At 36.1% G+C, this 18,207-nt stretch overlaps 2 protein-coding genes across 5 annotated transcripts; one reads left to right on the plus strand and one right to left on the minus strand.

Annotated features, from left to right (window-relative positions):
* Positions 1–932: 932 nt before the first annotated feature.
* LOC113657868 (protein kinase C epsilon type-like) lies at positions 933–4,315 on the minus strand. Its single transcript, XM_027170011.2, has 3 exons — positions 4,185–4,315; positions 3,933–3,988; positions 933–2,665 (listed from the first exon to the last, which is right to left on the minus strand). The coding sequence occupies exons 1-3, from the start codon at positions 4,221–4,223 to the stop codon at positions 1,276–1,278; spliced, it is 1,485 nt and encodes a 494-aa protein (XP_027025812.2). The 5' UTR covers positions 4,224–4,315; the 3' UTR covers positions 933–1,275.
* Positions 4,316–5,057: 742 nt separating this feature from the next.
* Positions 5,058–15,628, plus strand: LOC113657869 (mast cell protease 1A-like). Of its 4 annotated transcripts, none has more exons than XM_047803108.1 (6): positions 5,058–5,261; positions 8,554–8,662; positions 8,933–9,083; positions 9,669–9,810; positions 14,874–15,128; positions 15,211–15,628. In XM_047803108.1, the coding sequence occupies exons 2-6, from the start codon at positions 8,605–8,607 to the stop codon at positions 15,367–15,369; spliced, it is 765 nt and encodes a 254-aa protein (XP_047659064.1). In that variant the 5' UTR covers positions 5,058–5,261; positions 8,554–8,604; the 3' UTR covers positions 15,370–15,628. The 4 variants fall into 4 exon arrangements, with proteins under 4 accessions (XP_047659064.1, XP_027025814.2, XP_047659059.1 ...); XM_027170013.2 differs by lacking the exons at positions 14,874–15,128; positions 15,211–15,628 and adding exons at positions 10,287–10,541; positions 10,647–10,973 and having other exon boundaries at positions 5,060–5,275; XM_047803103.1 differs by lacking the exons at positions 14,874–15,128; positions 15,211–15,628 and adding exons at positions 10,287–10,541; positions 10,647–10,973 and having other exon boundaries at positions 5,060–5,261.
* Positions 15,629–18,207: the final 2,579 nt, after the last annotated feature.

Raw genomic sequence — 18,207 nt, forward strand, 5'->3', positions numbered from 1 at the left:
AGGCATTTTAGAAAATACTGTAATTGTGGCCAAAATGTTTCTAAAGACATGCTATAACAAAAACAAACAAAGCTGTCGAGTTGCAGCAAACAAAGCTGTCGAGTTGAATCATTGGAAAAATACCAATAGTTAATTGAGTGGTGCGGGAGCTGATGAAACTTTCTGTTACTCGTTGGCCGCCATCTTAACTCCTCCAGTTTAATAGCTTATGTCTGTTATTATTTTAGCCCTAACATTTGTGTAAATTTTTACACAAACTTTATAAGCTGTGACAGAATGTTTGAGGGAGCGTGTAGGAGTGAACACAAAAATCGAGGGAGCGGACATATTGGTAGATCTGATTATTCACAGTCTTCAGTCCACAGCATGGGTTCTGGTGTTCTTCACGTCCAACATGTTTAAGCGACATAATGAAACGAGGTCTGATTGGAAGTGAACCGTCTCAGTTTGGGACAATACTTTTCACTGCATTATTTGATCTTTCTCCACTTCTATGCTATGAAATAGAAACATTATAAATATGTTGTGAAGATGTTTGGTAAAATATTTTGTCATTTATATCAATATGTTTATCACAACTATAGGAACAAATTGCTCTCATTCATGTCATTTCTCAGGTACCCTTATCATCATACACAAACCTTTGCATTGTGTAGTGTAACTTAACTCCACAAATCTGAAATAAAATCAGTTTATGTTGCAGCTGTTGATGTAATGCCTATAGACTGCTCTGTTTGAAACTTAATACCTAGAAGCTACAGTGAAATAGTGTGAATTACAGAATAGACAGATTTAAATTGAACAAAATCACTAAAGAAGAATTGCAAACTCATGTATTTTTAAGCAATTTTTCTTTACTGGGACTAAGGGGCCTAAGCCTATTCCAGTATGACAATGCATCTGTGCACAAATTCAACTCCTTCAAGACATGATCTATGTCAAATTCAAATTTTATTTGTAACATACAGTACATGGCCATACACAGTACATACAGTTCAGTGTTTTATGCCTGTGCTTACCACGTTGTGATATGGTGTTTATAAACATTGCATAGGATATTACATATTTGTATTACATATGGATATTTGTCCTGGAGAGGTGGCATTCACACTTTCTTAATTGTTTATCTTGCTTTGAAATCAGAAATCTCATTGAATATTAATAGATTATAGATTTATACAAATACCTGGAGAGTTGTGGATAAAAGTAATGTCATCCCCTGATTAGTACATGCTTGTCAGGGGAAAGCGTAATACTCAAATAAGAAAAAAAATCTTATCGATATTTGGGGTTACAGTAGGAGAAGCCATTAAAGAACCTCTGCAAATTTGGCTTAATTTTTGAATAATCAATGGGAGTAAGCCTGACCACCTGATGACTGAGGGGTCCTTTAATGTTATTGGCATTCATTTTTGGTTTAAAAGGGGTCTTAATTTTCCTCTGTTCCAAAAGAACCCAGTCAATATTCTTAAAGAATGGATGAACTTTGATGGCTTCCTCCTGGCCCTGGGACACCACGCAGCCAAGCCGAGCCTTAGGAATCTTCACTAGGAATGCCTTGAGAATGTCTTTCGCCTCTCTGCTCAGAAAAAATGGATAGCAAGGACTATCCATAAGGATTGACCTGAACACCTTTTTCTCATTTGAAGCAATAAACGGAGGATAGCCCACCATCATCTCATACATGATAACACCTAGACACCACCAGTCCACCGAAGCACCATATTTATATTTCAGCAGTATCTCAGGTGCCATGTACTGAGGTGTACCACATAATGTGTTGGTGGTCTTGCCATCTAGAATGTCCTTTTTGCACAAGCCAAAGTCAGCAAGCTTGCAGTGGCCATCGGCATCTAACAGGACATTGCTGGGTTTGAGGTCTCTATGAATGATCCCATTACGGTGGAGAAACATGAGAGCAGAGGTGATCTCAGCAGCATAAATGCAGGAGTGTGATTCGGTGAATCGAGTGTGTGCAAGGTGGTAATCTAGATCACCTCCATTCAGGTACTCCAAAGCAAAGCACAAGAGATCACTTGTCTGAAAGCAGAAGCAGAGTTGGACTAGATAGGGGTGTTCTGCAGTCATAACCAGGATATCTCTCTCCAGCAGAGTTTGGCGCACATGTTTATAATTCATAATTTTGTCTTTCCTCACCAACTTTATTGCAAAAAACTCATCTGTGCCTCTGAGTTCAGCCAGAACAACCTTGCCATATCCACCCCTTCCAAGCACTTTGTGGAACATGAAATCTTCTAGACTCTTATCTTTAACCTGCACCTCTACACTGTTCATCTTTAAACCATCCTCATTCAAGGATGAACTTGGCTCTGCTATCTGTGCTTCCTTTATGTGATCAAGGGACGGTGGTATTATGTCTCTGTCATGTGTTCCTGAGCCCAAGTGAGTCTCCCTTGGTTGTTTAGGAGTTTCTGCACCTTTGCTACTTGTTTTCTGTTGCTGATTTATAAGTTGCATCTCTACATTGCTCTTCTGTAAACCATCCTCATTCGGAGATGGAGTTGGCTCTACTATCTGCACTTCCTCGATGTGATCAAGCGACGGTGGTATTATGTCTCTGTCACATGTGCCTGATCCCAAGTGAGCTGCCAGTGGTTGTTTCGGAGTTTCTGCACCTTTGCCATTTGTATTCAGTCTCTTTGTACTGCAATGGAGAAACAAACATCTATATTATAGAACAGTATTTCTGCCATTCTTCTTTTCATTTATTTTTTGTCAGAGATGACACTGGTGGTAGAGTTTTTATACCGATACTGTCCGGCAATTCCAAAATTAGGAACAAATGTACATGCTTGCACTTGCTTGGATGGACCACATACTAATTATTCTCCATTTGAGGTATTCTCCATTTGAGTTTTCAGTTAGGATATGATATAAAAGGTGTAGCTAAGATTTGATGTAGAATATATTTCTGAGTTTGAAACCTGTTAAATATGTTATTATGATAAATGCTTCGTTTTGGAGGTCGACATATAGAACAGCATATAGTCAGAGAACATAGATGCATTTTCATAGTAATTGCATAAATAAATCAATCAAATTTCTCTGGGTTTTAACTGCTAAACCAAACATTTCCCTTAGTTTCATTTTATTGTCTAATAGCCTGCAGATTCCAGAGCTATTAAATTTAAAATAAATTTATTTAGTGAGCATTTCATGGGATAAAGGAATTTTACAATCTGACTTCATTCTTCATAACTTCATGTTAGCATTAGCATAGTCACAGAATGTTACCTTACCAGCTATTAGCTACATTGGTACATTAACTGGCTACAGATTAGCAGGTTAGCTAGCTAACTTTTAGATTTCATCTCCATATGAGATGATGGAGAGATTTTACTTGGAATTCAAGGGGAAGTTTTCAGAATGTTTAAGTGCTGGAAAAGGGAAACAGTTTTGATGGAAAAATTAATTAGTGCTGACAAAAAGAGCTGGTTTTGTTAGAGTAAAGATACCTGACCAAATCTCTGGTATGGAAAAGTTCCCTGAAAACATTTTCATGGGAGAATAAAGCAGTGGAGTCATTTAGATTCATACTGCTGTTTCTCCAAGATTTTTCTGAACGATAATTCGGTTAATAATCTGCTTCCCACCTAAAATATGAACTCGACCAACAGGAAGATTATTATTATTCCACCTGTGCTTTCACTTGTCCCAGCATTCAAACAATTAACACTGATTATTGTTCAAGCTTGAATCCTTTCTGTCTGACTTTTTTTTTTATCATTTAAGGCCATTCTGATACATTTACATAGTGATTTGAGTTACATAAGAGTAATGATTTTCAATAAAAAAAACAAAACAAACAATCTACTTCCAAAGCATCATTTAAATATGGTGACCATGGCAACCGTGCTAACTTAACATTTTCATGTTTGCTTGTTTGTTTATTAATTATTTTATTTATTTACCTTGTGATGGTCTGGGTTTGATCCTCTGCCCCCAGCTTCACTTTGTTCTTCTTTTTCTGCTCACAAATACAACAATTATCAGTTTTAGACAGTATATAATATACATTATAGTTTTAGGTATTATATATGATCAAATTCCAAACACACTCCTATCCAAGTTTCTCATTCTGACCAAGAAAAAAAAAATACAGACATTTCTCCAAAGCCTTTCAATGTATTGTTTGTAAATCAGTATCTCTGATCCATTCTTACCCTCCTTACAAACTTAAATAATCCCAATGACTTTAACATCGCACAACATTTCTCTCTCGATCTTAACGCAGATGAACGCAAAGGCAGCACTAAATGCACGCGATACACTTTGATTTCACACCGTCGAAAGATTCTAGAATAGAATCCTGAATACATGACGTCATTATAGTATCGCTCTAATCTAGTATACATAAGTGAGTCATAATGACGTCGCAGTGCAGCGTCTAATGAACTTAACTAATTAACAGCAAGCATTTTCTTCGGCAAACATGTATTTAAATGTATTCATTGAATTAATTCGTTCGTTCTGGTTTTATATATTATATATTACTTTGCTTTTTGTTTATAAAGTACAACCCGATGTATAATACAGTTGGAACAACAGTCATCATCATCATCTTCATCATCTTCATCATCATCATCATCATCATTATCATCAATAGCTTAATTTACATAGCACTTTTCATTTCATATATATATTTTTTCCATCCTGAAAAAACTCAATAAATAAATAAATAAATAAATAAATAAATAAATTTATTATTATTATTATTATTATTATTATTATTATTATTATTATTATTATTATTATTATTATCATTATATATTTAGTTTACTATAGTAAACTAAATATATAATGATAATAATAATAATAATAATAATAATAATAATAACAACAACAATAATAATAATAATAATATTGTTGTTGTTATTAATATTGTTGTTGTTATTAATATTATTATTATTATTATTATATATTTAGTTTTAAACTATAATTTTTTCCATCCTGAAATATATATATATATATATATATATATATATATATATATATATATATATATATATATATATATATATATATATATATATACTCAACTAATCCAGGCGGCCACTGGAAAACCCTGACGTATTTTTTATTGTCAGTATTGACAGTTTGATGGTGATTGACGTTTCATTTCAGTCCAGCACCTCTTTAAGCCATTAGGTGGCGCTCGAACCGTCGGCGGCGCCACTGCACATCTTTCTAAGCTCGCAAGAGAGAGAGATGTGACTGCATGGAACAGAAGACTAGAAAAGGTAATATATTAGAGGTATGTTTTAAAATGAAGCATCTTGATAAAAAAAAAAACGTTTGGAAAGTTAATCAGATAAAAGATATCGTTTTGTGATGAAGCCAAACACGCAGGTATACATTTGTGCTACAGTAGTAATACACACATATGCAGTGAGGGTCAGTACAGTGTTTAGTTTAGATTACAACAATTAGTAGTAGTGCTAACCATGATTTTACTAGCAACTTATGCTGTTTTTTGCTGGTTCATGATGAAATTTAAGATTATTATGATTAGATTTGTCATTTAAATTTAATTTGAGTGGAAAATTGTCTGTATTGGATGCGCCAATGTAACCATAGACTGTTGGGCCCTTGAGCAAAGCCTGTAACCCTCACTGCTTCAGGGCTCCAAAGTTGGGATATGTGAAGAAAGTATTTCACTGTGTTGTAATGTTTATGTGATGAAATAAACACATCTTCTATAAAAGCAGAGCATCACATCAATACCATGTATGCTTGGAATCAGTGGCTATAAAAGAAAAAAAATGTTGAATCATCAGTGCTAGATCAATGTTAGGTGTCATAAATAAGTATTGTTAAAAGAAGGTAGGGGAAAATTGTGCTTATATAAAAAAAAACATTGCAGATGTACTACTTTTAACTGCCACACAAAATATAGCACAGAGAGGTCATCGGGAGTCTGATTTTTGACAATCTTAGAAGCAATAGCAAAACATGGCCCTCTCATCGAAGATAAGGATGAATGCATGTTGCAATGCTAAGTAGACAAGTCACCAAAACCAGAATGAAATTTTTGAGGTCTTGGCTGGAACGGTTCAAAGTGAACTGATAAGAGAAGTAAAAGAAAGTGAGGTTTTTAGTGTGACTGCAGACGAAACCAAAGATTTAATGAAAAAAGTTGTCTTTAGTCTCGACATATAACTACAATGGGGCCATCCATGAAAGCATTTTACACTATCAGTCAGTTGAAATCTTAGATGCAGCAGGTCTCACAAAAATAATAACTGTGCCATGAAAAACATGGACTGGACTACAGAAATAATCAGGTTAATTGTTATGACGGTGCATCCGTCATGAACGGAAAGCATTCAGGTGTGTTTGCACGGATAAAAAGTGATGCAAGATTTGCATTTGATCTACACTGTAATGCATACTTTTGGAATCTCTCCTGCAAAAACTTTCTAACTTTGTATCTAACTGGTATGTTCATCTCCACTGGGTTGCAGTTCAGAAATAGTTGTATCCACTGCAGCAGCCCAGGGAACTGCAGAAACTTACAGATGTAAGATGGGCATGCAGATACAAGGCATGCTGTGAGAGACAGGCTTCCAGCGATGCTGAGAATGCTACAGGGTTTAGTACTTGAAAATCCTTTCTCTGATAGATATACAGTTCATTTTGTAAAGTTTTTGGTGATGCAAAAAGTCTTTCTGACATGCTCCAGTGAAGCTGTCCTGACCTTGCAAGGGCTGTGGATCTAGTAGTTAGCCTTACAGATACATTACAGGACTACAGAAGAGAGGTTTACTTAAGAGAACTCTGGAGAGATTGAAATTACAGGTCAGTGCAAAACAAGCATACAAACACTGCGTAAAACACAACCTAAAACAAGCATAAGATTTCATGATTTATTGATGATAGGCACTGTGGGACAAAGAAAGAGTGACCAGAGTGATGGTGAGAGCTTCCAAAGAGCTATATTTTATCAAGTGCTTGACAGTCTCACAGCTGAGCTGCAGAGGAGTTTTTCAAAGAAGAACCTAATTTTGAGTCAAATTTAGAGGACCTCAAAAATGAGGTTCATCAAACTAAGCAACTTCTTGATAGGAGAAAAAATAGAGGAAGGGATAGAACATCTACTCTCCTTGAATTTTTGTTGCATTTAAGATTTGTTCCATGAGCTCTTATAGGCTTTGTTAGATTTCTGTTGTCACACCAGTCAGCACTGCTTCTTGTGAGAGAAGCATCTCAGCTTTAAAACTGATTAAAACTCACCTCAGAATTACAATGGTTGATGAGAGTCTGTCACCTGGGAGTTCGTAGTGTTGAGTTAAGTAGGGCACGGTCCCTCATCATGAATGAGTTTGTAAAACGTTTTTCCAGTTTTCACCAAAACCTCAGACTCATGTTGTTTAAAATCTACTGTACCTACAGGAAGGATTTGTAATGTACAGTATCTCTATATTTGTAAATAAATGGGCACCAAATTTATAATTCTATTTTGTCAAGTGGATTTCTGTAATTTATGATTGATATATTGAATCTTTAATTGCAGGATTTTTTTTTAAATCTATATTTTAATAAACTGCAATTTCTGTAATACACTTTCTTATCTCATTCTTCTTGGTGCTTAAGCCTAATTATCTCAGATAATAATCCCAGATTATATATTCAACAAAGTGATCTGAGTGTGTGTGTGTTTCTGCTCTCTCTCTCTCTCTCTCTCTCTCTCTCTCTCTCTCTCTCTCTCTCTCTCTCTCTCTCTCTCTCTCTCTCAGAAATTAGAGAGAGAGAGAGAGAGAGAGAGAGAGAGAGAGAGAGAGAGAGAGATTGAGCTGCAGTTTTTATATAGACACTGGCAATTCATAGTATATAAAAGAGTGTAGCATCTTGAGCTAAAGCACAAAATGGTGGAAAATGTCAGCTCCGTTACTGTCAACTGTGTTAGTGGTTGAAAAAGTTTAATAATAACAGAGTAGACAATGTGTGACAGAGTTGAATTATTTTACCCTTTTTTAAGAAGCCTATTGGTCAAAAATATCTGTTGAGGGCCAATAACTAAACATAACCTCAAGGTGCTTCCACATAAACCCACTCAGCCTTGCTTGCTGTGTTTCATTCACTTATTCACACTTACACACACATGCTGTTGTCAGATCTCATTTGAGCCGGATCCAAAAATACCGGAGCAGGATCCGGTTCAATTTTAGCACTAGATTGAAGAAAGTTAAGTTCATTTTTAGGCTTATCAGGGTGTTTTAATCTTAAAGTTATAGTCTATAATATGTTTTTTTTCCACATTTAAATTAATAGTGCACAGTGCAACTTGGAAACTGTTTAAGAATTCTAGAGGGGCAGATGTGATTTTTTTGGTTTTCAAGCCGGCCATTACTTAAAATACAAGCTTGATGTTACTCTAATGTTTATAAATACAAATTTAAACGTATAGCTTGAAAGTGAAACGTATGGCTTAAAGGGAAAGAGCTCTACAAGTGCAACACTCTGCATAAGCATTGCTCTAGGGAATGTGTGATTAAGTGGTGTTTGTGGTCTGTGCTACTCTGTGCATCATAGTATTTAAACCTTTGATTCTCTGAGAGAAGAACTCATTGTCTCTGATTGACCATGGATCTCCTCCCACTGCTTCTGCTCATCTCTCTCCTGTCTCAAATGGGACACTGTGGTAAGTTTTTTTTTGTTGTTGTTGTTCATTTTTTTTCAATACATATTGACTGTTATGAGGCTGAATACGATATTGCATGAAAAGTCTTAGGATAAATGTATAATAGGCAATAAATCTACCAAGGATTTTCCTTTTAGTTGCTCAGACAAGACCATTTTTGTCTACTGAATAATTGCTTAATACACACTCATATCATCTGCATAAAATTCACTGGTCTAAAGAGAAGAATAAACCATTGCATTTGTTTTATCTGTCTCTCTTCTAAAAAAGCTTACGTTAACATGGGCATAGTGAATGGCACGGAGGTTAAAGCCCATTCCAGACCCTACATGGTTTCCGTCCAAAAAGACAAAACGCATATTTGCGGGGGCTTCCTGGTGTCGGAGAACCTGGTCATGACGGCTGCACACTGCTGGAATCCGTAAGCTTAGTAATTTGCTGAGTCATTGTTACAAACTGAATCAGTGGGGTATCTAAGACGGTTGATACACCTTTTCATTTGAAATGATGTGGCTGAGGTTTTCTGAGAAAAGGGTCTTCACACCTTTGCAATAAGTTTCATAATTACATGCAACATTAAGCAGAAATATGATCTGCTACACCTACCCCCATCGCAGTATATATATATATATATATATATATATATATATATATATATATATATATATATATATATATATATATATATATATATATACATACATACATACATACATATATAAATGTTCACTCTGTAGCTTAAAATATGTACTTTATTGCTTCTTACAAGCTACACACTTTATTGTTTATACATGCTGTAGCATATACGTTCAGTGGCTCATACACTCAGTAGATTAAAATGTACATTCAATAGCTAACACATTGTATAGCTTTAACTCTTAAAACTTTGGGTTACATTTAACTTGCACATTTTTGGTCTATGGGTTGGGAATTTTTGTTCTTACCCATGCAAAAAAGTATAAGTATACTGTCAAATTATATATTGCCCTCTTTTTCTTTCTAACAGAGGGACGAAGCTGACCGTTGTATTGGGTGCTCATAATCTAAAAAAGGACCGGTCAGCTTTTACCCGTACAGAGGTGAAGCTTTACCACATCCACCCGATGTATGACTCTGAGAATCTGCTTGGTGATATCATGCTGCTGCAGGTAAACCACCAGGCACCATATGTTTCTCAGTATGATGAAAATGAAAGACTCAAATATCATTCATGGAAAGTGTGAACGTGTCCTGTAGCTGGCTGTGTCCTGATACGCTTTATAGAATTTCAAAGGCGCTGCAGTGTGCTTTAAGAATAGTTTATAACGATAACATTAAAATATCAGAAGGATTATTTTTCTATCTTTTGCACAGATTCTCAGAAATTGACAAGATGCTTTTTGAAAAAGAAAAAAATAGCTTCTATAACTCAAGTGATATCAGGAACTAATTTGTCTAATGAACATTCCACAATATAAAAAGTACAAATACTTACAATTAAGCCATGTCAGTTATTAATAAATAAAAAATCTTGTTTTCAATGGCAGTGGTTGATCATTCCCTATAACAATGCTCCCTGTTTTGTTTTAACTCTACAATTTATGATATTTGAATAATACTTAATGAAACACTATTTTTATTCCAGTTAAACAAAACTATCAAAAAGACCAAGCATATCAGTTGGATCTCTATACCAAAAAAACAGAATCAGGACGTTAAGGCCAAACAGGTCTGCAGCATTGCAGGCTGGGGGAAACAGTATGACAACAGTGGATCAAGTGATCATCTCATGGAGGTCGACGTCACTGTTATGGACACAAACGCCTGTGAGAAAAAATGGGGAGAGCCTTTTTCTGTCTCCAGTGTGGTGTGCACTAGTCGTCCTGGAGGGTTTTGCGAGGTATAAATCCATGTACTTTACAACCTTTTTCACACAGACATTACACTTATTACACAAGCTAGATGGAGATGGAGAGAAATTGATGATATGTGTATTTTTTTACAGGGCGACTCTGGAGGTCCTTTGGTGTGTAAGAACACAGCTGTCGGGATTGTTTCATTCTACGAGGATGGAAAATGCAAAATGCCACAGTTGCCCTATGTTTACACCAAAATTTCTAAATATCTGCCTTGGATTAATTGTATTTTAGGGAAAATGGAGTGAGCACTTGGCTATTATTTAATATTTTGTGTTTAATCTACTCTTTTATTTTCATGAAAAACCTTAAGTCAGCATGTTGGTTTGTATTGTAAGCTCATGGAGAGTAAATATGTGTTTGATCTGAAACTATGCAAAATGTCAATGTCAATTAAAGGCATTATAAAACTTTTACAAAACTCATAAAACTCATTTTGTTACATATATGTCTACAACTCACAATGTCTCATAAATCAAACAATCGATTTAAAAAGGATCAAATTAAATATGTAATTATTCTTTAAACAAATCTTCAAAAACTTTTTGTTTCGTTTTTTTTTTTGGAGTTTTTAAATTACCTGAACTAATATAGTTCATTATGGACATTTATAAATGGGCTATTATTTTACCTGAAATATCTGAACTTGTCTCAGACTTCATTGTGTCACAAAGCAGACACAGAGGGTTAGATGCTAGTGCAGGGCTTTTAATAACAAAAGTCATAAAATTAGAAACAGTGCAAAAAAAAATCAAGAACTAGGGCAAACGGGAAGTGTGTGTGTACAGGAAGGGGATGGGGGCAGGTAGGTTAATGGCCAGGAACCTGATCTGACTTTAGAGAGGAAACAATGAATGACTGGGTGATGAACTGATGATGAGTTAGGTCAAGCTCGTAGGTAAATGGAATTAACTTGTATTCTGATGCAGAAAGGGCTGATGTACCAGGGGTTGAGTTTTTTGCAAGCATTGGTGTGTTTCAAGTCTCTAGTGGCCTGCCACTCATGGTCTCCTGATGGTACTGAGTTTTCAGGCCATGGAGGCTGTTGGCTTCGTCTTGTGGGTCTGGGTAGCCCACACAAGGATCCTTCAGTTGGCAGCCTCCCACACCTGCTTGCTGTGCTAAAACCGTCAACCATAGTGGAATCTCTGAAAGATTCCAAGGGACAGCACATGCTGGAAGGGAGCGAGTTGTGGTGCAGGGAATTCTGGGCATACTCTGGGCCCAGTCCTCAGGGTTGGAGCTGCAGAATATATGCGGGAAACAGCTGACATCCTGATTTGCCTGCTCTACTAGGCCATTAGACACACACTTATTCACACAGTAAGGACAATTTAAAGATGCCAATTTGCCTGAAACACCTTTTTTTTTTTGCTAGGGGAAAGAACCAAAGTACACGTGGCAGCATGTGGGACACTTGTGAAATATGAGTGGAAGTTGACCTTTTGGAGAAGAGCTCTACAAACTCAATTCTCTGCATAAGCATTGCTCTAGAGAATGTGTGAACAAGTGGTGTTTGTGGTCTGTGCTGATCTGTGCATCATAGTATTTAAACCTTTGTTTCTCCGAGAGAAGAACTCATTGTCTCTCATTTACGATGGCTCTCCTCCCACTGCTTCTACTCATCTCTCTCCTGTCTCAAATAGGACACTGTGGTAAGTTTGTTTTTTTCCACTATATATGGAATGTTCTGTTGGTGAATAGAGTATTGCATTGAATTGGAATAAATGTAGAATAAAATCTAGCAAGGATTTTCTTTGACAGTTTTGAAAGAACATTATTGTTTAATATCTGCTTAATACACACTGATATTTTATGCATGTCAATACTAGGAAGAATTTGAAAGAATTGTTAATGAACCATTGCATTTTGTTTTTTATCTGTCTCTCTCTTTTGAAAAAGCTTACATGGGCATAGTAAATGGCTCGGAGGTTAAAGCCCATTCCAGACCCTACATGGTATCTGTCCAACAAAACAAAACGCATATTTGCGGGGGCTTCCTCGTGTCGAAGAACGTTGTCATGACGGCTGCACACTGCTGGAATCCGTAAGCTTAGTCATTTTCTGAGTCATTGTTACACCCTGAATCAGTGAAGTATCTAAGAGGGTTGGGTAAACTTTGAAATGATGTGGCTGAGGACTTCTGAGAAAAGGGTCCTCACATGTTTCAATCGGTTTCATAATTACATGTAACGTCAGGCAGAAATATGATCTGCTACTTCAGCTAAAATAACTACAATATTTATTAATAATGTATATATGCTTATAATACACAATGCAGTTTATGCACTTTGTAGCTTCTCCACACTCTAGCTTAGAGAATACCCTGGATGGAAAGGCAAATAATTGCAGAGCATCATGCACATGCACATTTTCACAGCTATAGACACTTATCGGCATTTTAGCATAGCCAGTCCACCAAATGCATGTTTTTTTGGCGGCATAAGGAAATCAGCAAATTCTGTGGAAGCTCAGGATTGGACCTGAAGTAAAATTATTTCAGATTAATTAATGGTTAGTTTAATATATGGTTGTCTGTAATAAAATGTCTTTGATAAAACTCTTATTTGTAAATGTCTCTAAATGAGGATAAACCAATAGGGGATGCAAACTTTTGCACTCACATGTACATACATGTAGCAAAGTATAAACCTCCTCATGCTCGACGCTCATTTACTTATAAAAGTGATACTATATGCTATATACTATAAAGTATACTGTCAAATAATATGTGGCCCTCTTCTTCTTACTAACAGAGGGACGACGCTCACCGTTGTATTGGGTGCTCATGATCTAAAAAAGGACCGGTCAGCTTTCACCCGTATAGATGTGAAGCTTTACCACATCCACCCGATGTATGACTCAAAGACGCTGTTCAGTGATATCATGCTGCTGCAGGTAAACTTCCAGACACATTATGTTTTTAAGTATTGTTATGTCCTGCTATGGGTCTAGAGCAGGGGTATTCAATTAAGATTCAAAGAGGTCCAGTTACTAAAATTTCCTCCCAGAAAAGGTCTGAATATTATATTGTCACTTAAAATAGTGTAACCTCATGTTAATCAAATCAATAACGCACATACGTTTCTATATAATTTGTTAAATTTCAAGTGCTTTCAGTCTGAACTTGTATGGCACTTGAATGGAAAACAATCCTGTAGTTGTCTTTACCACATGTCAAGTAACAGACAACAGACACTGAATTTCTTCTGAATAAAATAATTAAATAGTGCAATAATTAAAAAGTGCAAACACAGCTTTGAGCAGCCTGAACTTAGGGCCTATATTTCAAGTAATGTAAAACATTCAGAATCTTTTGAATAAAATAAAAGTGCTTTTAATCTTTAAGAAAAAAACGAAACAAAATACTTTTGAGCTGCCCCTTTTTTTTTAAACATTAACTACATTAATAACAGGAACCTTAGGCAAAAGAACATTTCAAGTAAAATATTTCAGAGCAGAATTTACTGAATAAAAGAAAAGTGCAGAGCTTTGAGCAGCTCCCTTTTTCCTCTCTCCTTACTCCTTTTCCATCTTCCGTTCCTAGTGAGAGAAATGGGCATGTAACTGTCCTGTCAGCAGTTTGAATCTTAATTGTCCTGCCAGCGTAATTAGGTGCATTACTGTCACCTTCTGCTGTGGAGTATAGAACAGAAACAATCTACATTAACTGCGCATGAACGAAAGATTTATCTTTTTATTAATATCAAAGAGCTTATGTAATCTTATGATATTAGATTATAATAAGAAGATGCTTAATATGATATTACAATTTTAACGGGTCCGGGCAGACCCGTCACTCGGTCCGGATCGCCATTTGGTGATGCCCGGTCTAGAGGATATGAGGACGTAACACGTGAAAATTTAGTTATTAAAAATGCGGTTCAAAGAAAACATACGTTCTATTGGTGAATTGTGGTGTGTTAAAGTAAACAGGCAGAGACGGAAGCTGTGTCTGGTTTTGCTTTTTAGTAAAAATAAGTCGGAAAAATAAAAAACATCCAATAATTCCATAATCAGTGAACCAAATTTAAATTAAAGTGTGTATTTACAAAACTATGTACAAACACAAAAAGATAACGATAACAAAGTGAGGGACAAGAGCGGTGCTAAAGAAAATAACTCAATAAAACAAACATCAACTAAATCTCAGGTACAAATACTTAGCTAAACAAAAGAAAACATAAACGATGATACAATGATTGGCATCCGCTCGTAACCTAGTGTGTCGAAACAGTGATGTGCTGTTTTTGTTCAACTCTACAGTTTATGATATTTGAATAATGCTAAATCAAACTCTATGTTTTTTATTCCAGTTAAACAAAACCATCAACAAGACCAAGCATATCAGTTGGATCTCTATACCAAAAAAACAGAATCAGGATGTTAAGGCCAAACAGGTCTGCAGCATTGCAGGCTGGGGGAAACGGTCTGACAACAGTAGACCAAGTGATCGTCTCATGGAGGTCGACGTCAACATCATGGACACAAAATTCTGCAAGTTATCTTGGAAAGAGCAATTCTCTGTTTCCAGTATGGTGTGCACTAATGGTCGCGGAGGATTTCTTGAGGTATAAAAACGTACAAATACAGATGTTACACTTATCACACAGGCTAAATGGAAAGAAATTCACGACATGCCTCTTTTTGCAGGGAGACTCTGGAGGTCCTTTGGTGTGTAAGAACACAGCTGTCGGGATTGTTTCATACTACAATCCAAAAATGGACCAAAAAACTCAGTTGCCCTATGTTTACACCAAAATTTCTAAATATCTGTCATGGATTAAGTGTATTTCCGGACAAATGGAGTAAACACTTGGCTATTATTTCATATTTTGTGTTTAAATCTTTCCCATTTTTTCATGAAAATCAAAAAAAAAAAAAGAAACTCAGAACATTTTGTCATTTTGTCACTTTGTGGAATTAAGAAATAACCAAATCAAATTTCCAGATATTATTTTTAAAAAAATCATTATTACTTTGTCAGTTTTTTGTCTTTTTGTTAATGCATTTATACAGTATGTTGTTTGCTTGTCCATGCATTAATAAAGGCTTTGTTTTTGCCATTGACAATTGACAATTTAATATCAACTGCATAAAGATAATCTGTTATGGACATTTAAAAATGGGCTATTATTTTAACTCAAATATTTGAACTCGTCTCAGATTTCACTGACTTATGAAAAGAAAAATCTATCAAATCTGAGCAAAATTAACAATAGCTAAATAATATCTAATTTACTTTCTGTTTCTATAAAATGTTTGCTGTAACAGAACCTCTTTGTTTTAAAGACAAGTAGAAGAAATTGTTCGTCTCTAACCCTGACAGGGTGACTCATATGAGTAAATTCAGAGATACACAGATAATCATTTCACTACAGAGGAAATGAACAGGCAGGAGGTTATCATAACTCCCATATTACATTTTGTCTTTTCAAAAATAAATGAATTATTAAATTATTTTAGTGTGCGGCACATGGCAAGTTTTCACGTGGCACGTTTTCACAGGAATCTCACATACAGCTCGCAGAAACATGCTAGCAAGGCTCTCAAGTTTTGAAGACAGGTAAGCGTGACACCGACCATCGAAAATACCCTCTCTAATGCAGGGGTTCCCAAACTTTTCAGACCGCGACCCCCAACATTAGACTGCTGACGACCAACGAACAGACAGCAATTACATTTGGGCCACATGTGGGTATTATCTGGCACATATGGCCTAGATGTGGCGTGGCTATACAGATATGTTCCAAATTGTGGCCATATTTGTTTTGCAATAACTTTAAAATCGGCGGGAAATGCTCTCTTGGTTCACAGCTCATTTTGAGGTATATGGCCCAGATAACAATGAACACATGAGAACCATATGTGGTTGAGCTATGGCACACAGTGAGAAACACGGACTTGTGGTAAACCTTTGGCTTATACGTGGAAAAACACAGAAATCCTGAAATCAAGTGCGGCAGACATCCTCCGTCCCACACCTCGGGTTGCTATGCATCTTGCCTCCTATTGGTGGAGTGAGACTACGGCGCGAATGTGACTGAGACTCGGGCAGTGGGCGGTATTTCTGTTTTCCTCACGACTGTGTACGCTACGTTCAGGTAAGTGATTGGCACTTTACAGTCATATAATTGAAATATGCAGCATTATGTGTCAATATTGCATGTTATTAAGCGTTTAGTTATTAGTTTAATTGAGGAAGGGGTCAAATTAGCTAATATTTTCCTCAGTTTAACAATACAGTGTAATGTACGCTAGGGCTCCGCTGGTTTGGCGTTTTAAATTCCGATGTTTTTGGCTATAAATAAACAGTACTTAAGTAAAGTTGGCGCATATTCACAGATTGGAGATTCCCAAGTCAATAACTCCTGAGCTAAACGCTGTTACTACATCAATAACACCTCTTTTCTATCGTAGTAATGTACAGAGGCAGCTACAACCCAATTTTCCTCAAAATCAGCTTTCCTCCGCGGTGGACAAAATACATGTCTCTATGTGCGAACCAAGGGACCGTCTGCAAAGTGCAAAACCCGAAAAGCGAATACTAAAAACAGTCAACTTGGGAGGAATGTCTTTTTGTATAATTTTTATGTTTTTTTTTTTTTATATGAAGATATTTCCCCCAAAAGTAAAACACATTTCCGCCAAGTAAGTGTTGTAGTATAACTATCAGGACATCAGTGATGTGTGAGCTGAATTTGGTGACAGTACAGTATTCGCTTTTCGGGATTTGCACTTTGCAGACGGTCCATTGGAATCTCTCTTATAAATGATTTTTTCCCCATTATCCTCCAGCTCCAGGTTGTATTGCTGTTAGCATTATTTAAATGAATCTTTATTGCAGAGACAGAGAGGGGGGTAGGAGGGAGCGAATGAAGAAACACGAGGCCCAACAAAACACTGCCGACCCTCATTAGGCACATCAAAACTCAATTTCTCAATTTAAGTTCTCTGTACAAGTTAATCTGATTTTTTTTGTATTTTTTTTTCTGTGATTTTTATTATTCTGAGTTGAATACATACTTAAATGTATTCTTATGTTTACTCTTAAAGCTGTAATTTACACTTACACTTACACTTCAAAACACTTGTTTTGAAGTAAATTGTTTTATGTACATCTGTTGTTGAGTGTTTCATTTACCTTTAAGTTAATAAGACTTTTACATGTGTGGCACATATGGGCAGTTAGATTTTAACAGAACTCAACCATACTAAAATTGCATATAAGGCTCATATTTGGACCACATTAAATTGTATTATTTGTCTCATGTTTGGTGGAGTTATGGCACTCCTATGGTTCAGTTCTTTCAAAGAAGAGGTGTGCCATATTTGGGCCACATAAAATTACATTTGGCTCATGCTTGGTGGACTTATTGCACTGCTTTGGTGCAGTTTTGGCAAAGAAGAGGTGTGCCATATTTGGGCCACATAAATTACATTTGACTCATGTTTGGTAAACTTATGGCGCTGCTTTGGTTCAGTTTTGGCAAAGGAGATGTGGGCCATATCTGGACCGACAAACACAAACTAATCTGGGCCACAGCTCAGCTGTTTATCCGGCCCAAATCTGGGCCAAAGGAAATTTGCTGACAGGGGGCTGGCGCCTTGGAACCATTATAATTTATTAAATGTATAATTGTTTTGTAA

The sequence above is a fragment of the Tachysurus fulvidraco genome, chromosome 2 (assembly GCF_022655615.1).
Source record: "Tachysurus fulvidraco isolate hzauxx_2018 chromosome 2, HZAU_PFXX_2.0, whole genome shotgun sequence".
NCBI classification, from domain to species: Eukaryota; Metazoa; Chordata; class Actinopteri; order Siluriformes; family Bagridae; genus Tachysurus; species Tachysurus fulvidraco.